At 36.7% G+C, this 25,378-nt stretch overlaps 1 protein-coding gene across 2 annotated transcripts in view; it reads right to left on the reverse strand.

The window, feature by feature from the left end:
• The window catches only part of DCX-EMAP (Doublecortin-domain-containing echinoderm-microtubule-associated protein), a 701,411-nt gene that overhangs the window by 663,725 nt on the left and 12,308 nt on the right, over positions 1 to 25,378 (reverse strand). Inside the window, exon 3 of one of the 2 annotated variants that reach the window (XM_073982508.1) lies at positions 9,547 to 10,713. In XM_073982508.1, the coding sequence (XP_073838609.1) occupies positions 9,547 to 10,389 (843 nt within the window). In that variant the 5' untranslated portion in view covers positions 10,390 to 10,713. Of the gene's footprint in view, positions 1 to 9,546; positions 10,775 to 25,378 lie in introns of both variants that reach the window. The other variant, XM_073982507.1, reaches the window with a different exon arrangement.

Genomic DNA, 25,378 nt, shown 5'->3' on the forward strand with positions numbered 1-25,378 from the left:
GGACCTATAACGACAAATTTCATATGGAAGACCAAATGAAGACCAAATACCAAATTTCAGATATTTCGGTGGAATATTGAGGTCACAACCTTAAAAATGCCGGAAATAGGTAGGTACCGTTATAAGGGGGCTATGCTAAGGCGTGGACTTTTACCGACAAATTTCACATGGAACGTTTAATACCACAAGTGAAGACCAAATTTCTGACATTTTAGTGAAATATTGAGGGCACAACCTTCAAAAACCCGGAAATAGGGAGGTACCGTGGACCTGTACCGACAAGTTTCTGAGGGAAAGTTTTATACCCCCAATGAAGACTCAATACCAAATGTCAGCCATTTCTGAGGAATATTGAGGCCACAACCTTTAAAACACGGTAAATCGGGAAGTACGTTCTATGGGGGCTATATGAAAGCGTGGACCTATACCGACAAATTTATTATGAAACGTTTAATACCCCAAGTGAAGACCAAATACCAAATTTCAGCCATTTCAGTGGATTATGCTGGCCACAACCTTCAAAATACCGAAAATCGGGGCGTATCGTTCTATGGGGGCAATATGGGGGAAAGTTGTATACCCACAACGAAGACTAAGTACCAAATTCAAGCCATTTCGACTAAGGAGGCTAATGCTTTGAGGCTAAAATCTTCAAAATACCGAAAATCGGGTGGTTCCGTTCTGTGGGGGCTATATCAAAACGTGGACCGATATAGCCCATTTACAATACCAAATATCCTAGGAGTAATAGAAACTTTTATACCAAATTATAAAGCTCTATCTATAATTGCGGGTTGTATCTTGATTTCAACAGACAGATGGACAGGCGGACGTCCGGACGGACTTAGAAATTAACCCTGATCAAGAATATATACTTTATAGGGTCTCCGGTGAATATTTCGATGTGTTACAAACGGAATGACAAATTTAATTATACCCTCTATAATATGGTGGAGGGTATATGGTGGAGGGTAATATGGCCAAGACCCTCAAAATAGCTAGAATCAGGGGTACGTATATATGAGGGCTTTATATACCATTTTTTGCATAGATGGTTTCTAAGAACTCAAAATACCAACATTTTAAATATGGGATAAAGGTGACAAATTCACGGATAAAACACATTTTTTGTAGCAATGGCTCTGCGTGTAATCCAATGGTCTCTATAATTTTTTAAAGATTTCTCTTTAATCTTGAGTAATCTATCCGAATACTATCATACCCACTTGGAATTCCCCACATCGGACACGTAGAAATAATCATCTGCGATCCTATAAAGTATATACATCCTTGATCAGGCTAAAATTCTGAGTCGATCTATCCATGTCCGCTAGTGCTAATCACTCTTTAAATTATTTTACAAACATCCCAGATGGGATGTTATCCCTCCCTTATATCAAATCAATTAGTGCACCCAATTAATGATATGAGACCAACAGTTTATCGCCGAGTCCGAACGGCGTGTTCTAAGACACCACTTGTAGATAAGTTTTTCATGGCTTTTAATACTCAGGAAATGTCGCCAACATTACTGAGGGGTATTTTGCCACCGTTGAAAATTGTTGATGTTGCCTGGCCGGGGAATCGAACCCACGACCTTTAGCGTGCAATGCGGGTGTGCATACTATCCCAAATCATTCTAGCATCCAGAAAAATAGAGATATGGTGCTGAAATTTGAAAAATAATTTTTGTCTGCAGGCTGGTAAGGTTTGAAGATGGACTAAATTGGTCCACGTTTTGGTATAGCCCTCATATAACGGTACACTCTGATTTTAGGTATTTTGACGTTTTTAGATACATTTTCAGACGGTATGATCTATAATTTGGCATTTGAGGTGCACAGTGGTCATAAACCTTCTGCCAAAAAATTGTCAACATATGACCATGTTTTGGTATAACCCCCATATAACAGTACCACACCAATTCGGGTATTTCACGTTTTAGTTACATTTTAAATTAGCACTAAATTCGCATTTATTGTTCTTAGTGGTTCAAAATCTTTTATACCCAAAATTGTGGACTTCAATTTTGAGCTTTTTTCAGATCGGATTAGCTACAAATTGGCATTTAGGGTTTCTAGTGGTCAAAAAACGTATCTACCAAATATTTGGACAGATCGGGTCCACCCGATTTGGAGCATTTTGTCGGTTTTAGCTATATCTTCAGATCGTATGGTTCTTAATATGACACTTAGGATTCCTAGAGGTCAAAAAACGTTTACACAAAATTTGGGACATATGATCATTTTGTAGCACCGCCTGATTTCGGGTATTTTTACAATTTTAATCACATACTGAGATTGTATTATCTATAATTTGGCATTATCGATCAAAAATTGTGGAAATAGGTCCATGTTTTGGTATTATCCCCATATAATCTTTTTTAGCTACACTTTCAGACCGTATGATCTACAATTTGGAACATGGGGCTCATAGAGGTTAAAAACTGCCGCTCACTTGAATAGAACCCCCTACCAAATTTTTTCAACCTCCATTTTTATACCCTCAGGCTTTAGGCTAGAAAGGGTTTATATACTTTGATATGACCACAAATGTGCCTTATCGAAATACCGGGTTTGATACTACAAGTATGTTTGGACGAAATTCGTTTCAGACATTATCGAATCAATTTATCCATGTCCGTCCTTTTCTCTGTCCCTCCGACTGTCTGGCTGGCTGTTGCGCACGATAACTCTCGAACAGATCAACCGATTCGAACCAAATTTTGTTTAAGTTCGAAGATGGGCCATATCGGTCAATTCCTTCGGGTACCCCCCTCACAAAAGTTCAAAATTGTCATTGACGGACTAATATAAGTGGTTTTCCGATAATATTGAATATTTTTCAAATTCAATTTCTTTTGTTTGTCATTCGAGATATGCAGGGCCCTCCCTATGAAAATCTTAGAGAGAGCCTCTCTACCATTTTCAATTGTATTTTGAATAATTTCAGTTATAATTTGCAATTTGTGAATTCTAATTTTTTCATTTGTGTTATTAAATTCTCACTGGTCCAAACTTTATGGCACAATGCAGAACATCTTTTTATCATAGATTAATCAAAGGCATGACACACTGTGCCTTTCCTGAACCTGGAGATAAAAACAGATCTGGATTAGTGAAAATAATATGAAACAACTGCTACAATAATATTCTAGACAATATTATACTAGACTTCTATAACTATCGATAAACGTATGTTTGTAGACACACATTTTGGCAAATCTGTGGCCAACAGAGTTGTATAGGTCAATACAGTATCACCTTTTCATCGACGTCAAGGCAATCATTTTTGCTGGAGACAATACTAGTGTGCCAAGCAATGTCAAAATTTTGTACCTTTACAAAGCTCATATTACTTGTTATGATGACACTTACAGATCCGATCGGCAGTTGAAATAGAATAGCATTTCCGAAGCGTAAAGTGACAATATGGATTTTTAACAAAGTGATATTTTTGCTGAGGACGATTATACTAGATTCGAATTTGTATAGAAAGGATTCACTATACGGGAAATAAGACATCTTACTCCATTCGGTTACGTCAGTGACCAATCTGTCTGTCAATGTTATCAAGATAGTAAACAGTCATTTCTAGACTGTTGAAGATTACAGTAGAGAACAATCTTCTCTACTTCGGATCGTTGTAATGTTACCTTGGAAAGAATAAATCAACACAACCTTTCATCAGAACAAGTAAAAAAGTATCAGTCAGCTGTGCCTCGGACCTAAAGGAAATAAGCAAACACAATACTTCCGACGTTATAGGCGGCTTTTGAGTTTTTGTGCAAATTCCTCATTAAATAATTGTACCGTTTTAACTAGGGTCGCATACAAAACGCAATGCAATAAATTTAAAAACGATCCCATCGCACCACACTTTTGGGTACCTCCCACACAAAGATTCAACTGCACTCTTTCTAAACTTTGTGTTGGAGGTACCCGAAAGAGTGGCACGAAAGTATGGAAAAATTGCGCCGTCGTAACAGGGTTCGCAAGAAGAATTTTTCGGAAAAAAAACGTTCCAAGGTGAGCTGTTAAATTGCACTTTTCCAAAATTTTGTGTTGGAGGTACCCGAAGGACGGGACCAATATAGTGCATATTTCAACCTGATATATGACTAGATAAAATAATGCAATGTGGAAAGTTTGACCGATTAGATACTCCCTGCGAGAGTTATTTTGTGCATTTGTCGTTTTAGTTGGTGCCGTCAAGGTTTCTTGGAGCTTGGCCATTATCTCAAGAAATATGGACTTGCCCCAAATAAAAGAGTTTACCGTCGTAAATGAAGCCGCAAAAACAATCTGCTGAAAAATATTGCAAATCGATCCAAGAGAAGCTCTTAAATTTTACTTTTTCCCGAATTTTGTGTGAGAGGGGTACTCCAAGAAGTGGACCGATATAGTTCATATTAAAACCCGTTTTATGTAATATTGGCCAATTTGGCTACTCCCTTCGAGATTTGTCGTCCGAACCATTTTTGCGAAAATTTTTGAACTTTTGTGGGGGAGGTAACGAAAGAAGTGGACCGATATGGCTCATCTTCGAACTTTAACTAAGCTTGGACAAAATATTACGAATGCTTCATTTTGACTGATCGGTTGCTTCGATTAAGAGTTATCGTGCGCACCAGCCATCCTGATGGACGGACATTGCTTCGGCCATTGCTCAATCGACTCCAAATTGTCTGAAACATACTTCGTCCAACACTTCCGAGATCAACCGAGACACTTCATCGGAACGGATGAGCCACTGTCACCATAATATAGACAAACATATTTTGTCTGCTCCAGAACTGAAAAAATCTATTAAGGACTGTTTCTCTAAGACGATTCGAATTGAAATTCATTCGAAGTACTACCAAATTCCTGTTTTATTTGGAAACCTTTTAATTGATTGAAAACAAAAATGAATCAAATATTTTTCAAAAACAGAAGTTTGGTAGTAGTTCAAACGAATTTGAATTCGAATCGTCTTAGTGAAACCGGTCATTAATGTTTACTATTTTTTCGATATCATAAAGGAAAAATTGTTATCGTAGTAAAAATTAGTAGCTTCTTGCAAATTCAGGAATAATATGCCTGTAATTCTTGTAATGTTGTCAGATTGAGTCATAACGATCGTTTATAGACTTCCAAGCATCTCCGTTTTTTGTCTTATTTAAATTGACATCTGCAGCTGAATTCCGTGAATATTCAGTAATAATCGTTAAAATCAAAATGCAAAATTATGAATGGAAAGTATCATTTCAAGTTAACAACATTGTTGCTATCGGAAGGATTTAGCGACAATTGTTTTGGTCGCTAAATTATCGATAAAGTTGGATAATTACTGAAATTAAAAGACTTCTTATTTTACCGATTTTTGTCGGTAATCAAAAAATATTAACGATCACTGCAGCGTTTTTCAAGCAGAGATTATTGATATCAGGAAAGTTGCAGAATTGTTAAAATGACTTGAAGGAAATCTTACAGGACCGGTGACTGTATGCGTCGATGCGGCCTTCACGGCTCTCAAGTCACGGACCATCAACTCTCGAGCTATCTGTGATTGCTCTGCATGGCATTCGCAATACCGTTAAACTATTTTGGGTTCCGGGTCATAATAATATAATGGGGAAACAAAAAAGCATCGAACTACCAGATGATAAAACTGTCCGCCCACCAATGTGCTGCTACATCGTGAAATCTGCAGCTAGAAGGCACTTCAAAGATGGCTCCTGGATCCTGGTTGCAGGACCTCCAAAGCAATCTGGCCTCTGGTCTCTCGTAGTAGAAGTACCTCCCTCCCCACACTCGACATTTTAGGGATGAAAACCACGGTGAGACTTATAACAGGTCACTGCAAATTGAGACCTGTAACTTCAAAATGGGATGACAGAGGCATTGACAACAGCAGGCTATGTAAAAATGCAGAGGAGATAGAGGCTGCCGAACACCTACTCTGCACTGCAAATTGAGACCTCAAACTTCAAAATGGGATGACAGAGGCATTGACAACAGCAGGCTATGTAAACATGCAGAGGAGATAGAGACTGTCGAACATCTACTCTGCAGGGTACCCTTGTTGTAAACAAGAATACACCAAATAATGGATAGATATGATTCCTAACATACATCCCTTTATCCTACTTAAATCTTGTCAATCACTTATCCAGACTTGGTAAAGGTCCATAACTACTATTTTTCATTCTTCTATCTACCTCCAGCAAAGCAATCTATCAACGATACTGCTATGATCTAGTACTCTACTCTTCTTTAACTTCATCCCAACGGGCAATAACCCCAAACCTCATCATCATCTTTAATTCATTGAGCAATAACTCTGAACTCTTTATGATCATCTATAGCTGATAGTCATGTTTACTTCATCAAACTCGTCATCATCTAACCACACCATCATCTTTGCATCACACTCCCCACCTTTAACCTATCCAGGATGAACAACGTTTTTTTTATCGAAATACCTGTAATTTAACATTTGAGGTTCACAGTAGTAACGAAATATCTCCAGCTAAAATTGTCAACATACGTCCGTGTTCCGAAAATCGGGGGAACCGTTATGTGGGGGCTATAAGGGTACCCCCTCGCCCCCCCATGCTTCGTTATAGCCCACCATTATAACAGTACCTCCCGATTTTTTTTAATTTGCGGGTTTAAGCTACATTACTACATGTATTTGACGTTCTAGGTTCCCTGATGTCACAAACTATTTCCACTAAAAATTTTCAACATAGACCCTTGTTTTGATATGGCCCCCCATATAATGCTACCACCCCGATTTTCAGTATTTTGAAGGTTTAATCAAGATTTTTTGACCGAAATACTTGTAATTTGACGTTTGAGGTTCCATAGGTCACAAAACATCTCCACCAACAATTGTCAACATATGTCCATGTTTTGGTATAGCCCCTATATAATAGTACCTGCCGATTTTGTTTATCTTGAGGGGTTTCGCAAACTTTTTTGATAGAACTACCTGATATTTGATGTTCGAGGTTCCTAGAGGTCACAACATATTTCCACAAAAATGTTCAAACAATAAGTTCGTGTTTTGGTATAGCCCCAATATAGCGGTACATCCCGATTTTAACAACATTTTTTATAGAACTACCTGTAATTTGACGTTTGAGGTTCCCAGAGGTGACAAAACATCTCCACCAACAATTGTCAACATAGGTCCATGTTTTGTTATAGAACCCATATAACGGTACCTCCCGATTTAGGGAATTTTTTAGGATTGTAGCTACTTTTTGACAGAAGTACCTGAAATTTAATTTTTGAGATTCCAAGATGTCACAAAAACTACTCTATCAAAATTTTCAATATTAGTCCAAGTTTTGGTATAGCCCCCATATAATGGTACATCCCGATTTTAGGTATTTTGAGGTTTTACCTACCTTTTTAACAGAAGTGCCTGCAATTTGACTATTGAGGCTCCTTGGTTTCTGAAAACTACTCTACGAAAAATATTCAACATAGGTCCATGTTTCGTTATAGCCCCCAACGGTACCTCCCGATTTCCGGTATTTTGAGAGTTTTAGCAAAATTTTTGATCGAACTACATGTAATTTGACTATTGGGGTTCCCAGAGGTCACAAAATACATATCTCCACAAAACTTGTCAACATATGTAGGTCCATGTTTTGGTATAGCCCCCATATAACGTTACCTCCCGAGTTTTTGTATTTTGAGGACTTTAGCTACCTTTTTGACAGAAATACCTGAAATATAAAGTTTGAGGTTCTGAGTTGTCACAAAACTACTATATCAAAAAATTTCAATATAGGACCATGTTTCGGTATAGCCCTCATATAACGGTACTGCCCGATTTTCGATATTTTGAGGGTTTTCGCAACATTTTTTATCGAACTATGTACCTGTAATTTGACGTTTGAGGTTTTCAGAGGTCACAAAACATATCCACCAAAAATTGTCAACATAGGTATATATTTTAATATAGATCCCATATAACGTTACCTCCCGATTTTCGGTATTTTGAGAGTTTTAGCAACATTTTTGATCGAACAAACGGTAATTTGACGTTTGAGATTCACAGTGGTCACAAAATATCTCTACCAAAAATTGTTAACATATGTACATGTTTCAGTATAGCCCCCTATTACGTTACCTCCCGATTTTACGTATTTTAAGAGCTATAACTAATTTTTATCCGAAAGAATTTTCCACCAAAATTGGCAATTGTCAGGAATTTAGCTACATGTGTTTACCGAACTATTTGTAATTTGACATTTAAGGTTCCCAATTGTCACAAAATTTTTCCACCAAAAATTGTCAGCATAGTTCCACACTTTGATATACCACCGTTGGCGTCCGATTGAAGAAATTTGTCGATACATTTTCAGCTTATATTTCCTTCCTTTTACTTCAGATAGTTCTTTTCATACCGATTCCAACGATGTATTACTTTTGTTGCGGAAATGTATTCTTCCCGAGATACAGGCCTCCAATTTCCGAAAATTCACTTGTTTACTTAAAAAAAAAATACGATTTAATAGAAAATTTTTGTTCGCGTTGCCGAAATTTGCTCCTGTCCATAGGAGAAAGTCTTAAATACCCGGCCAAACGCCAGCTACTTAATACAACTTAAGGTTTAAAAAAATGGTATTGTTTTCTGCTAAGGGTGGATACAAGGAAATTTGTTCCGGAAAATTAAATAATATGTGTTTCAAAGTGTAGGGTATAAAAAGTTCGGCCCGGCCGAACTTAACGCTTTACTTGTTTTCAATTCGTTTCTCCAATCTAAACTCGTGCAGAAACATAGTGAAACAAAATTTCGAATTTCAATTGTTTTGCAAACTATAGTAGCTCTTTTAGATTGGCTTAAAGTTCCCAGATTGTTTTTCACGCGACAAAAGCCACATATTGAGCGTCAAGTGGTTCAATTTTTCATAATCAAATTTCATTACATTTAATTTACTTAGGAGAAACACAAAGACACCCTGAAGTGAGTCCAACTTTGGAAACTCATATGAGTAATGTGAAAAAACTCCCCCACTGTTACTAATTCCACACTTATGTTATTATGGCATTGGTAGTGGTGGTGGCGGTGCGGTTGTTATAGCTTTTGACCAAAATAAGACCTTAATTTCGGTTTCATTTACTTACTCCCTTGTACAGGCTATTTGGGTCAAATATTCAAATTTGTTTATTGATTTCGCACGAAAATGCTATAAAAACAAACAAAGAGGCCAATAGAAGAAAAAGAAGAAGAATGTTGTGAAGGTTCGTTCGTTTGTTTTATAATTTAAGTTTTAAATTCAAATCGACAACAACAACAGCAAAGAAAACCACGCGTTTTTCATGTTGCTCAGACCCAAGAGTGAACTTGATGAAATGTCATTAAAACAAATTTGCAATTTTAATTGGCAACAACAGCAACAATAAAAACAAATTTATGTCAAACTCATTTTAAAGGCAGTTAACAATTACGGTGACATGTTACAAGTGAGGCGCACACGCTTGCACGCATCTCCATTAGGACACGCATGTGTTACTTAAATCTTCTTCTTCTCTTTTCACTTACCTTGAATGCCTTAAATGATGAGACCACGTAGGAAGCACCATCCTCCAATTCATCCAAATGATATTTGCGGTCACCATCCATTGAGAAAACATAACGGGCACCACGTGGCAGATCCATTTTGGGTGAAAGTTTTTCCAGCAAAACATCCAGTGATGTTATGTCACGCCCGGGCCTGTAACGCAGCTCAACACCGGGAAAAAATGGATCACCATTACGATAGAAGACCACACGTCGCGCTTTCCAATACGAGAGATTCGAATAACGACTGGCCGCACTCATGGCACTATTAACCTGGGCATTTGAAGATAGTTCCGGTCGCGATTTGGAACGTAACAGAGGCTGGACCGGTGGTTGTTCAGAATTCTCACTCATATTGTCCTGATAGTGATTCGTTGGTGTTTGGCTGCCGCCACCAATTGTAATGCCGGTATTGCCGGCTCGACTCTGGCGGCCAGAGGGATTTTGACTGAGACCACCGTTCCGTTGTGACCAATAATCGCTTACAGGACCCGTTGGCGGATTGACGGGCCCATAATCATCATCGTTGTCTGAGTTGTATTGCGGATAGTTGGAATTACGTCTGTCGCCCAAAGATTTGGTGGGACTGCTGCGTAAACTGTTATTGCCGTTTAATTTGTTGCTGCCGTGCTGCTGATGGTCATCATACGACGTTTGCGTTGGCGATGGATTTGGCGAAACGTCTTGTTCGAGTTGTAAGCCAGTACTAAGTTGTGGCGTAATTCGGCCGCCATCCATATGTGATGTGGTCTCGTTAGCGGCATTGCCATTTGTAGCTGCGGCCGCCGCTGCAGCACGTTCGTCATTCTCATCAGGATTAGACATCCTGCTGTTGCTGCTAGTTAGAATTTCTTCTGTTTCTTCTTCTAAGTTGAGTTTACTTGTTTTTAAATTTTAACTCACACAGTGGCGTGTGAATAAATTGACTTAGTATGGGTGAGTGAGTTTTTGTGTTGTTCCTTTTAGTGGTGGTGGTGGTAAAGTTTTCTTGCCTTATTTCCTGCTGATGACGTAGTGGCCAACAGCTTAGTTTTGTTTTCTTGGCCTTCTGTTTTCCACCTTGGTTTTGTTTTTCTTATGGCGGCTGGCGCTCAGTGTGCTAGTTGTGTGCAGGTGCAACTCCTTTCCCTCAAGCCTTGCAGACTTTGGCTGTAGAAAAACAAAAGTTCTGTTTAACTGAAGTCGCTCTGAATTCAAACAAAACTTAGAACTGCAAAAAGAAATAAGGAGAAAAAAGTTTATTTTTATTATTATTTTCTTTTTCTTCTTCTTCATTTTAGTTTTCGTATTTCTTGAGCTTTAATTATATTTGTTTTAGTTTAGAGATATCTAGCTAGATGGCAAAGCAAGAGAAGTCTCTTTGCCATTCCGTAATAAGCACATAATTGCTCGACAAGTGTTACGTTTAGATTTCTTCAAATATTTGCGCGGTAAATATGGCCACAGATTGTGGCAGACCACTTCAAATGGCAGTGAATGGGGAAAAGTGTTTTTTCTTTCGTTCGTTGTAGTTGTTGTTTTTTGTGGAAACGTATTCAACGGATATTATTGTGGACTTCTTGGAAAGTACTTCTATTAAGTAGCTATTATATTAATGTTATATCTTTTAGTATTGTGCAAATAGGTTAAATTAGTAAAGAGGGTTACAAAGAAAGATGAAACAAAAGACAAATTAAATCTCAGCAAAGCCAGTAACCTACTGGAGGGCTTGTTTTAATTGTATCACAAGAAGTAGAGAAGATAAAACACAGGCCATTGAAAATATTAATTCATTTTATCATGATTTTATAGACACACAAACGTGCTTATTTTTGTATGGATTCTCAAAAGTATAAGAAATATAGGAAAATGACCTGTTTTTAGATTCAGTATTTAGGGTATATTAAGTTTGTTTTTCCGTTTTTAACGCATTGAAATAATCATTTAAGACCCTATACGAGTATGTAGATTAGGGTAAAATTCTGAGTCGTCCTATGCATGTCCTTCCGTCCGTCCGTCTGTCTAGCATCCACGCAAATATATGTTTGGGTCCAAACAAATATATGTTTGCAGCATATCTGAATTATATTTGTTTGGGTACCAACATATTCTTTTTTTTTTTTTTTTTTTTTTGGAAGAACACATTTTTATGGGTGGAGAGAGGATTTTTGTCGAAGAGAGTAGCAACAGGGCTCTCGCGGCTGTGTGTTTGATGTTATAGAAGACGCAGAAGCGAAGACGGGAGGGTAAAAAATTTGTTATTGCTTTGGCGGTGTGTATGCCAAACGCATGTGTTTCGCGTTGTTGTTGCGATTTTTTCCATACAATTGTTGAGTAAAGACCTAAAGTGTGTGAATAAATCAGTGTTTTGTGTTTTCTTATGTGTTTTCTTTGTGTTTTCTTGTATCAAAAAGGTAAATGGAAATTTTTTATTGTAGAAAGAAGAATTCGCATTTAATATTGGTTATTACATCAATATATTTTTTCATTAACATAAATACATATTTGAAATATGGATATATCTATTTATTACATTATATAATCATTTGATTCCAGATGCCGATTTCCCGCTGATGATTTCAACTTTAAGGAGGATGTGTTTTATTTCACAACTAAGAAGCGTTCAACGATGTTTCTATATATTTTATACCCTGCACCATAATATGGAAGGTATAATTAAATTTCTCATTCCGTTTGTAACACATCGAAATATTCGTCGAAGACCCTATAAATTATATATATTCTTGATCAGGGTAAAATTCGAAGTCGATATAACCATGTCCGTCTGTTGAAATCAAGATACAGCTCGCAATTTTAAAGATAGAGCTTTGTAATTTGGTGCAGAAGATTCAGTTACTCTTAGGATGTTTGCTATTGCAAATGGGCTATATCGGTCCACGTTATGATATAGCCCCATAGAACGGTACCACCCGATTTTCGGTATTTTGAAGGCTTTAGCTTCATTATTACACCGAAATGACTGAAATTGGGTACTTAGTCTTCACTGTGGGTAGAAAGCTTTCCCCCAGAATTTTGTCGGTATAGGTTTACGACTTCTTATAGCCCCCATAGAACGGTACCTCCCGATTTTCGGTATTTTGAAGGTTATAGCCACAATCATCAATCGAAATGCCTGAAATTTGGTATTCAGTCTTCGATGGGAGTTTCCAACTTTTCCCTATTTATTTGTCGGTATGGGTCCACGCCTTCATATAGCCTCAATAGAACAATACCTCCCGATTTTCGGTATTTTGAGGGTTGTGACCTCAATATTCAACCAAAATGGCTGAAATTTGGTATTTAGTCTTCGTTGGGGGTATAAAACTTCTCCACAGAAATTTGTAGGTAGAGGTTCACGCCTTCATATAGCACCTATAGAACGAACGGTACCTCCCGATTTGCGGTATTTTGAAGGTATTGCCACAATAATCCATCTAAATGTCTAGAATTTGGTATTTAATCATCGTTGGGACTGCCAACTTTCCCATGCTTATTTGTCGGTATGGGCCCACGCCCCATAACCCCCATAAAACGGTACCTCCCGATTTTCGGTATTTTGAAAGGTGTGGCCTCAACATTCCTCCGAAAATGACTGAAATTTGGTATTTGGTCTTTCCCCCAGAAATTTTTCGGTACAACTTTACGACTTAATATGGCCCCCATCGAAATGACTGAAATTTGGTATTTACTCTTCGTTGGGTGGTTTCAACTTTCCCCTCTTAATTTGTTGGTATGGGTTTACGCCTTCATATAGCCCCCATAGAACGGTACATCCCAATTTTCGGTATTTTGAAGATTGTGGCCTCAATATTCCACCTTAAGTTGATAGATATAAGTTCACGCCTTCGTGTTGCCCCCATAGAGTGGTAACTCCCGATTTTCGGTATTTTGAAGGTTGTGGCTACAATATTCCACCGAAATGGATGAAATTGGGCATTTAGTCTTCGTTGGTGGTATAAAATTTCCCCCAGAAATTTGTCCGCAGTAGTCTACGACTTTATATAGCCCGCATGGAACGATACCTTCCGATTTTATGTATTTTGATGGTTGTGGCCACAACAAGCCACCGAAATGGTAGAAATTTTATATGAAATTCGTCGAAATGAAATTCGTCGAAATGAAATTCGTCGGTATAGCCCCCATAGAACGGTACCTCCCGATTTTCGCAATTCTAAACGACAATATCCCACCGGAATTACTGAAATTTATTGTTTAGTCTTCCATGGGGTTATAAAATATTCCAGAAGAGAATTATCAGAATAGGTCGACGTCTTCCCTTATCCCCCATAGAAGCGTACCTTTTGTTTTTTAGGTTTTAGCCACATTATCTTACCGAAATATCGAAAACATGGTATTTAGTCTTCTTTGAGTCTGAACATTTTCCGCCAGAAATTTGTCGGGATAGATCGACATTTTGATATAGTAGAACGCTACTTGCCGAATTTCGGTATTTTGAAGGTTAGCCACATTATTTAACCGAAATTGCTGAAATTTGCTGAATTGAATTGCTGCTGGCTAGGCCCGACACATTCAGGCATATCAGGAAGGATATTCATGCTCTAGAGAGGGAGGTCCAACAATATAGGAGAGAACCCCTAGATCAACAGGCATATCAAGCAGGTTTAAATAGTATTCACACGGACTATAGTTGCTAAGCAAATATAGTGTGAATAAAGTCCTCGAAATACATCCCCCATTTATCGCAGCTGAAGAGCGTCAGCTGCCACGACAAACTAGAGTAGTTTTGGCTTAACTTCGCTCGGGATATTGCAGTTGCCTAAATTCTTATTGGGCGGAAATCGACCGTGCCGTGCAAGACATCTGCCCCATATGCCTGCGTGGGCGCGCTCGACACAAAACACCTTTTCAACTGCCCAGCCAAACTTACTCATCTAACTCCAATGGATCTGTGGTTACATCCCATCAAAGCAGCCAATTTCCTGGAACTGGATATAGACCTAGAGTCTGTTTAGGACCTGCCCTCGAATCGCTTTGGTTTTTGTTGTAGCAACTTGTATTCTTTGCCCCCGTACGACGATACAAATTTCACAAGGGCAAGTCCATACTTCCTGAGAAAATAGCCTAGAAATTGCAAAAAACCCCTATGACACCGTGTATAGTGGGTGGGGTCGCAAGATCTGCCGATTATGTCCAAAATTTGGTCTTAGTAATATATTGTCCAAACTTAGTTTAAAATCGAAGATAAGTCATATCGGTCCAATCCTTCAGGTACCTCCCCACAAAGGTTCAAAAATGTTCAGAAAAATTGTGTTCATGATAATTCTCGAAGGAAATGACATTTGACCCAACTTGGTGTGCTTTTTTCGGTCTTGGCTCTTCTGGACGTTTCCATTGGGATGATTGGGCTTTGGTTTCAATGCCATAGCCAAACACCCATGATTCGTCACCAGTTATGACCTTTAGGTAATCTGCATCGTTGTTGACAATGTTCAATAGCACCTGAGAGATGCCATGCAAAATGGTGTTTGATTGGAGGACATCCACATCTATCGCAACTGAGATGCGTCAGCTGCAACGTCAAACCAGTGTAGTTTTGGCTCAACTACGCTCAGGTTTGTGCATCCGTCTAAATTCCTATGACAAGGCTTGATGACACCATGCAAAACATCTGCTCAGCATGTGGCAAAAGACCGCAAGATACGCGGCACCTTTTCAACATTTTTTTCGGGGCCAAACCCATTCTTCCTGAGAAAATTAACCGAAAGCCCTAAAAAACCCTATCGGCACCAACTACAATGATTGATGAAGACGAGAACTTAGGTATTGAGTATTCGATTTATCCTAAACTCTGCACATCGTAAAATCTCTTCCAAAGGCATATCAAGTTCCAAGCAGGTCTATGTCGGAGAACAGCTTCAGGTATCTCCGTTACAACCTTCCAAAACTTTTGATAAAGTGCAGTTTTACGATGATAGTTTTGAAGTGTTTACCCCACGTACTCCATGTTGTCCTGTTTACAGCAGTATTATGTGCTTTTGTGGGCCAGTCTATGCTTCATACATCTTCGAGGACCTCACTGAAAAAAGTTCAAAATTTTCGCTTAAGTCCAGTTTAAGGGCGTTCGGAGATTGTTTTGAAATTATAATCGAATATATTACTTGTAATTTACAATGATGTAATTTTTTCGTAGGCAAGTCATGACTAGACAGCGGAATCCTATGCAAATGCATATATGGTTAGGATGGTCGTAGAGAAAATCTGATTAGACAGAAACTCGTTTTATCACAAAAAAAAAATCGAATTAGGTCTAGAAATTTTTGTATATCGTACATATTTGGACATGTTTGCTTAAAATGAGCACAAGCAAAACCATATGCAAAAATATATTCAAGGATTTGTGGTCTAAAAATCCCACCGAAATGGCTGAAATGTGGAATTAAGTCTTCGTTAGCCGTGTGAAACGTTACACCTGCAATTTGTCCGCATTGACCCACGTCTTCATATAGCCTCCATAGAACGGTACCTCCCGATTTCCGATATTTTGAGGGTTGTGACCTCAACATCACACTTAAATCACTGACATTTTGTATAAAGTCTTCGTTGGGAGTATAAAACTTTCCAACTGAAATTTTTCAGTATAGGTCCACGTCTTCATTAGCCCTCGTAGAACGGTACCTCCCGATTTTCGGTATTTTGAAAGTTGTTGCCTCAATATCCCTTCGAAATGACTGAAATTTGGTACTAAACCTTCCTTGGGGGTATAAAGCTTTTCACCTGAAATTTCTCGATATAGGTCCACGTCTTCATATAGCCCCCATAAAATGGTACCTCCGGAATTCTGGCATTTTGAAGGTTGTGACATCAATATCCCTCCGAAATGGCTGGAATTTTGTATTAAGTCTTTCTTGGGGGTATAAAGCTTTCCACCTGAAATTTGTCAGTATAGGTCCACGTCTTCATATACCCCTCATATAAAGGTACCTCCCGATATCCGCTGTTTTTAAGGTTGAGGCTGTATTATACATTTCTCTATTTTAATGACTTGTCTGAAAAGAATTTTAAACAGAAAAATTTTACATACAAATATTTTGGTACCTATTATTGAAATAATTGTTGAATAAGAAAATATGTAAAATACATAAATTTTGCATATGCAAAAATGTATGCATTTTGCATAATTTCGCATATGTCATATGTTTCAATTGCAATTTATTCAGAAGCCAAAAATATGTCCAGTCCCAAAATTTGACATGAATCGGACGAAAAATAGAGGTTGCATAAAAATCCGCTGTCTAGTCATAAAACAATGAACCAAAGGTCATAATAGGTTTGACTTTCTGTGAAAAGGGTCATGAAATGACACAATGTTTAGAGCTACTTCTTCATATATCTTTCGTAAAATAAGTTTTCAGTAATCTTCGTTACGATTTACAATTTAGTTTTGTGTTAACTTTGTCTGTCAGTGGAATAATTAAGACCACAGTTTGTGATACCTGCCGACAAACGCCTATAAATGTAACTTAGAAACCTCCAAAACTTCGTTGGTCGCCTACGATAATGCTATTCATTTTTATACCCTCCAATATATTTTCGAGGGTATATTAAGTTTGCTTTCCCGTTTAAAATGCATTGAAATAATCATATGCGACCATATAAAGTATATATTTTCTTATTGAGGGCAAATTCTGAGTCAATCTACACATGTTCGTCTGTTGTAATCACTCTAAGGTCCGCAATAATTAAGCTAGAAAGCTATATTTTTGCAATATAACGGTTCCTCCAGATTTTCGATATTTTAGTCATTTTAGCTACATGTTTTTTGCCATTTTTTATTGTGATTTTATTTGTTTTTATGTGGAAAGGAAATTCATGTAACACAGCGAAATATCCGTCGTAGACCCCCATTTGGTACACCAAAATTCATATCTCGACGAGATAAAACGATTTTGCTATGTGTGTCCGTCCGTCCATTAAATACTCTAATCAAACTCCAGGCCCCAATTATGGACCGATCGTCACAAAATTTTGAGTGGAAGTCAGTTTCAAACCAAAATAGATACCTATAGTTCCTGGTGAGAATCGTGAAATATTTAGGGGGTGAAATGGATCAACAATGAAGACTAAATACCAAATTTCAGCCAGTTAGGTAGAATATTAAAGCCACTAACTTCAAAATACCGAAAATCGGGAGCTACCCTTCTATGGAGACAATATGAAGACGTGGAGGAATATTGAGGCCACAACCTTCAAAATACAGAAAATCGGGTGGTACTGTTCTATGGGGGCTATATCAAAACGTGGACCAAATGTAATACCAAACATTCTAGGAGTAACAGAAACTCCCAAACCAAATTACAAACCAATTAAAATTTACGAGCTGTAGCTTGATTTCAACAGACGGACATGGTTATATTGACTTAGAATTTTACCCTGATCAAGAATATATGTATGTATATGTGTTACAAGCGGAATAACAACTTTAATTATACCCTCCTTATTATGGTGGAGGGTATAAAAATCTCCACCAACAAATTGTCAACGTATGTACATATGTAGGTCCACGTTTGGGAGTAACTCCAATATAATGGCGCCTGCTGATTTTTCGGTATTTAGGCATGCGGTATCCACCTGAAATTGTGGGCAGGAAAGAAAACTAGTTTTTCCATTTTAATTAATTAAATTAATTTAATATTAGATATTTTATGGTGGAGGCATGGTCAGTTCTTCGGAGTCGGAGTCGGAGTCTGGAGTCGGAGTCTAGCAAATTTTGCTGGAGTCGGAGTCGGAGTCTGGAGTCGTGAAAAAAAGCTCGACTCCGACTCCGGGCAAAATGTTTTTTTCTACATTTATCAAAAGAGTTTTTATTTTTTTATGATAGAGAGATTACCTTTATTAACATTTTGATAAATCGTTTATTCATTTTATAGGAAATCTATGAGTAAACTTGTAAGCAAAGGATTTATTATATTTAGTAATGTTCCATGACAATAGAATTATAATTGCATCTTTCAATATGAATCGATTTCTTAATATACCATCACATTTATCACAAAACTTATATACACTCTGGAATACTAGTTTTAGATCTCACATATTTATACTTCACAATATAATGTGGAAAAAGTATTATAAGTTTATTTTGTCCACAATTAAGGGGTTATGGTCACTTATTGTGCACGAAAAATTAAATTTTTCATGAATTTTTACAAGTAATCTACCATTTTTTTCCAAAAAATATTGTTTTCATCTGATTTATAATACCTTGAGCTACTTTCAGAATTTTTTTTTTTTTGTTTTTTGAAAAATATTGCTCTGTTTTCTGACAAATGGCCACCTACGAAACACTGTTTTTACTAAAGCAGTTTGCGGTGACCACTGAAGCTCGAAAACGAATAAACCGATCAGCATATGTTTTTGTGGGATCATTAAGAACATAATAATCGTGTATTTAAGCGAAACGAATTAAAAAATATGCATTTAAAAAAATGGGAACTGTAGAAGTCAAAATTTCGCTTTCGTAAAATCTGTAAGTAACAAATTACTGTTGGCATACCCATCTTCATATTTCGACAAAATAAAACGAAAAAGATATGTGACCCGTCCCATAGAGAGGAAATTTGTGATAAAAGTTGATCAAAAGTCCTAGAAAGCTCATTTATACTTCGATTAATATAATATTTTGCACAAAGCATATCTTCTGCACAAGGAAAATCGGTCCAGATTTGGATGCAGCTTCCATATATATTCGCATCTGATATGAAATAAAAATGCACCAAAATCACTGAAATTTGACACATGGAACCTGAACTAGCCTTAAAAAACATTGAGCCAATTTTCAAACAAATCAGTACAGATATATATATAGTCCCATGTATGGTAACATGGGGCGCCTTCGCCACGTTTTTGTTCAATATGTTCTCATACCGACACCGTTCAAATTTTTTTAAATATTATTTTTGGTACAAATATTAGCATATCTTGACTATAAGTTTTGATATATAAATGTTTATAATGTTGTTTTTAAAATATTATTTTTGAGAATTTACAAAATGTCTAGAAAGTGGCGAAACCTCCCCACCCATGGGGCAGCTTCGCCATCGATATTGAACATTCTCCAACGGACTCTAAAACTGTAATTCACCATACTTCTTCCTTAAATATCAACATTATGCTAAAAACGAACATGTTGTCTATTGAATAATCAAAAATGATTTTAAAATTCACAAAAAGTAACCGATTCTAGCGGTTAAATGAAGTAGGTGCCTTGAATTTAGGTACAAAAATCATAATATAACTAAAACAAGAAACGTTTAGGATAATACTTGATTTTAACTTCACATTATAGTGTGGTATATCTATGGAATAAAGAAGTTAAATTAAACATGACAAATTTCTAACATTAACCCTTCATTAAACTCACAATTTTGCCTTTAACGGATTTTTTCTAACACTTATATTTTGCGAGAAAATCGGCGCTGGCGGAGCCGCCCCGGTGGCGAAGGCGCCCCATGTTACCATACATATAATTCATTCCAAATTTTATTTTTTGAAATTTACTTAAATTAAATTTTTCTCAATTCACATGAGAAAAGCCGTGAATGTTTCTGAATAATGCAAACATATTTGATAGGTGTTGGATTAGTCTGATAAATTAGAGCCCCGGTCATAACGCGGAGCAAAATTTAGTGTCAGTAAACCTTTCAATTCCATATAAAAATATTTCATATTTTAGTTGAGAAAAATTAGATTTTTTCGGAATGGCGCAAATATGCGCAATTTTTTATGATTGAATCTGATATTTGAGGCTCAATCGCATAAAACATTAGAAGAAACTATGGTCGGGAAACGACGGGGAAATAGACTTTTTCACTATTGAAATTGTAGTAATCTTAAAAATTATCATAAAAAATTTTCATAAAGAGGATATGTATCACCATTATTAAAGAGCAACGATTTAAAATCAATCTGAATTTAAATGCTAATCTTATTCGGAGACTGTACAAAAACAATAAATCTTGAAAAATATAAATTTTCGCGAAAATAATGTCATTTTAATGTTCACTTAATTTCTTAGTTTTCGAAAATTTACTTTTTGTTTTCAGTAAGGCTGAGTTCAATCGACTGCTGCATTGGATTGCTTAATCTTACAAAGTCGAGGATGGTTATAGCAAATTTAGAAAAGAGTCTGGTTGCCGTTTATCAACATTTTTTCATAAAAAAAAACTATTTTCATATTTCGAGTTTTGAGCAACTTTATGCCTACGTTTCCCCTCTGTGCGTCCGTACAAAAAAAAATTTAATCAAACTCGTCAGTTCTACTTGTTTTTGTTTTAAATTGATAATCTGAGGGTATACTCGTACATATATTTCGGCAAAATCTACTGAAACTTTCTAAATTCTATCTGTTGTTGTTGTTCTTTTTGATATAAGATACAGCAGATTCAATACGGAACATCAATTTTACATCGCATTGCATTACAAATTGTCTTAGAGAAAAGAACAGCTAAGCATACAGGGTCCTAGTATAGGAAAAGTTGAAAAATTTTGCAAATTTCATTAATTTTTAGTGGTATAGGAAATTGCCCTCGGAGTCGACTCCGGAGTCGGAGTCGTGACAAAAAACTGGCCTGGAGTCGGAGTCGAAGGAAAAATGGCTCGACTCCGAAACCCTGGGCATGGTATAATAAAAAGGTATGGCAGAGCTGACAGCTGGTTTTGGGGTTTTTCCGTTGGTGACCATCTTATACCAAACCAATTTTGATATGTTTTGTTTTCAGTGTTCAAATTATGACAAGCTTCAATTGTTTCTGTGTCCCTATACATTTAGGGTTAAAAATATCGAAAAACCAGTAGGAAAAGACCAAAGTCGGGCGGGGCCGACCATGTAATACCCTACACCAGTCGAAATATGTAAACATGGACCTATCTTAACAATTTTAAGTGGCGAAATTTCGTGGACACTAGGAACCACATACAGTGGCGGCCATATACTTAAGAACGACAACGTATAAAAAAGTATTTGACTTGCTACATTTCAAATATTTGAATATTTATATGGAACAAAATTTGTAAATAAAGTACAGGGTAAGCTCTTTAAAATAAAGCCAAAACATGTTGTCACTTCCCCTCATTTATACGAAAGAAACCACGATTTATTAAAATGGTTATAAATCGACCTGGCCACATAATTAAGAACGATATAAGTAAAGGTTACTTTAAGGTAATTTTCATACACAATATGTGAATATATCGTTATGTATTTTAGAAATCGTTCATTCATTTTTGGTGTCAAATGTCCTTCAATGGTACATATTATTGAGTCTATGTTTGATCATTAGGGCATACATAACGTTTTCAAAAATTTGCCCATAATTCGACGAACTTATTTTTAGGATCTAAAGCCACAGATTTGGCTTCCTCTCATCCCCTCGATGACGCTCCAAACTATACCCTGTGATTGTCGTTCCATAATCCGCGCTTATTTGCCCTTAAATTGGTTTTTACCCCACTTCTTTGAGTCCTTTACGAGGGAATTGTCTGGGAAATAATTTCGAATGAGCCATTTCCACGTTATAAATTGACATGAAATAAAAAAAATTTCGTTTTGTACAAAAAATTAGCCTAACGGTACACCGAACAAAAATGAAAGGTTTAATATTTTGAAAGCCTTCATTGCACAATGTCCTTGGGGGTGTGGTAGGCATAATTATGTAAGACTTTTTAATCAACGAAGCTCATATTAATATCAAAACCAGTCAAATCAGTAATTTTTATGGATGAAAATAAAATTTTTATATAAACTAATGTCTGATGTACAGACACAAAATTATTGTGGAATTCGAGCATTAAAAACATTATGTTAATAAATGTTATATTCGGTGTGGAATTCTTCCAATTTTTGTATAGATGGTATATTATTGTTTCATTTACTGCCTACTACCTGTAGACAAAAATTCTACCGCTTTATAAGGTGGAAATGGCTCTTACGAAACTATTTTCCAGACAATTCCCTCGTAAAGGACTAAAAGAAGTGGGATAAAAACCAATCTAAGGGTAAACAAGCACCGATTATGGAACGACAATCACAGGGTATCGTTCAGAGCGTCATCGAGGGAATGAGAGGAAGCCAAAACTGTAGCCTTAGATCCCAAAAATAAAATAAATTCGGCAAATTATGGGCATATTTTGGAAAACGTTAGGTATGCCCTAATTATCAAACTTAGACTCAATAACATGTACCATTGAAGGACGTTTGATACCAGAAATGGATCAAAGTAACCGATGTCTAAAATAAATAACGATATATTCACATATTGTGCATGAAAATTACGTTTAGGTAACCTTTACTTATATCGTTCTTAATTATGTGGCCAGGTCGATTTATAACTATTTTAATAAATCTTGGTATATTTCGTATAAATGAGGGGGAATTAAAACATGTTTTGGCTTTATTTGAAAGTGCTTACCGTGTACTTTATTTACAAATTTTGTTCCATATAAATATTCAAATATTTGGAATGTAGCAAGGCAAATATTATTCAATACGATGTCGTTCTTAATTATATGGCCGCCACTGTATGTAAAATTTCAGCTAGTTCAAGCAAAAAATGTGGCTAAGATCCCTAAAAAACCTTAAATCGGGAGGTATCGTTATATGGGGACTATACCGAACCGTGGACCTATCTTGACAATTTTTAGTGTAGCAATTTCGCGGCCATTGAGAACCTCAAATGTAAAATTTCAGCTAGTTTGGGCAAAAAATGTGGCTAAGATCCATAAAATACCTTAAATCGGGAGGTATCGTTATATGGGGACTATACCGAACCGTGGACCTATCTTGACAATTTTTAGTGGAGCAATTTCGCGGCCATTGGGAACCTCAAATGTAAAATTTCAGCTAGTTTGGGCAACATATGCGGCTAAGATCCTCAAAATACCTTATATCGGGAGGTACCGTTATATGGGGGCTATACCAAAACTTGGACCGATATAGCCCATCTTCGAACTTGATCTTCCGACGGCTAAAAAAATGGTATTCCCCAAGTTTCAGCGAAATCGGTCAACAAATGCGACCTGTATGTTGCGAAAGGACGGACGGACGGACATGCATAAATCGACTCAGAAAGTGATTCTATGTATATCCCTAGAAGGAACTATGGGTCTATCTCGCTTCCTTTTGTATGTTACATACAAATGCACTAACACATAATACCCCTTACCACACAGTGGTGTAGGGTATAAAAATTAAATTCTTATGCGGCCCATACACTGTGGGCATGCATTTGTAATAGTATTAGTAAATTTTGAACATTGATCAATGTATGTGTGAATATTTTTTGCAGGATAGAAATCAATCCGATGAATTTTATTTATTTTCGAAGTAATCAAAAAACAAGTGAGCAAAGGCTATAGTTTCACTGGTAAATATTTCTTTTAGGGAATATAATCCGACTACCACCAAACATAATATGCCTCTTTCTCTCTGGGACCTCCATAAGCAACCAAAATTTCGTGACCATCCGATTAAAATTGCAACTTATAGCGTGATTTCAACAAATTGAAAAAATTGATATATTACTGACTTTCGTGATATCTCGGTTGTTTGCTCACTTACGTGCACATATTTTGCATCAATATAAAGGAGATCTTTTCTTTTTCCATTGACAGGCTTTCCTTTTTGTATACTCCTACCAGAAGCGGAGATAATCGTATAATAAAAAACGTTGACTTTTCTCCACATAAGCTTTTTGCTTATTCCGACTCCTGAACATTATCCGACCATCAGCAAACTTAATAGGCTTCCTCCTCTGTGGGACCCGCATCAACTCCCAAAAAAATTGTGACGATCCGATCAAAATTGCGACCTGTAGAGTGATTATAAAAAAATCAGGTTTTGCTTTTGATATATGTACCCCTTAAAGAAACAGAGACATTGGCTTTGAAATAAAACGTTGGCTTTTTCTCCAAATAAGTTTTTTTTCCCATTCCGACCCCTGAATATTATCCGACCATCACCCAAATCAATAGGCTTCTTCCCCTCCGGGACCCTCAACAATACCCAAAATTTGGTGACCATCCGATGAAAATTGCGCCCTGTAGCGCGATTACAAGGTTTAGATGGACAGATGGGCGGACACACAGATCGACTCAGCTCGTCGAGACATTCATTTTGGTATATATAAGTATGGGTCAATGACCATTATTTCGATGCGCTACAAACTTTTTAGCCAAAACCAACTTATAATACCCTCCCCACATAGTGGTGTAGCGTATAACAATTATTGAAAATAATAAATATTGTTTGTGAGGAAATTAACAAACTTCAACTAAAAACCGTGTTTTGGAGGACAATTTATCATTTGTGGAATGTGGATTGAAGGAATGCCACACACTACTCAATCTCACACGTACACAAAGGGTTCATCGGCAGCAGCAGTTTGGCAGTAAATGTATGGGCCGCATTAGAAATGGAATAAGTAAAACTAAATGTCCTCAAACGAGGCTTGAAAATTAAAATAATCTATTCTACATATTTATTTTAAAAAAATTGGTGGCAAGGTGCAAATACTCATTACCTTGGCGTGTCCCCAGTCTATTTGTGCTCAAAAAACACTGATATTAATTAATATTTCAAAACAATTTATATAAATGAAGTACGCCGAGTTATTCTTAAAGAATGAACAAAGTCTTTTTTAATTTCATAAATATAATTTTATTTTTCAAATTATGATTTTGAGACATTTTAGTTGTGTCCCTATTTTTTTTGTCATTCCCGTGGGCGTATGTGTTTAAGAAAAAATACTTTAAACCGGGTTTTTGTTTATATGAAATCTGTCAATGTAACGAAAATTCCCGTTAGTTTTAAAGATAATCG

Source organism: Musca autumnalis, unplaced genomic scaffold, assembly GCF_047663935.1.
Source record: "Musca autumnalis isolate F117 unplaced genomic scaffold, ASM4766393v1 scaffold_4, whole genome shotgun sequence".
NCBI lineage: Eukaryota > Metazoa > Arthropoda > Insecta > Diptera > Muscidae > Musca > Musca autumnalis.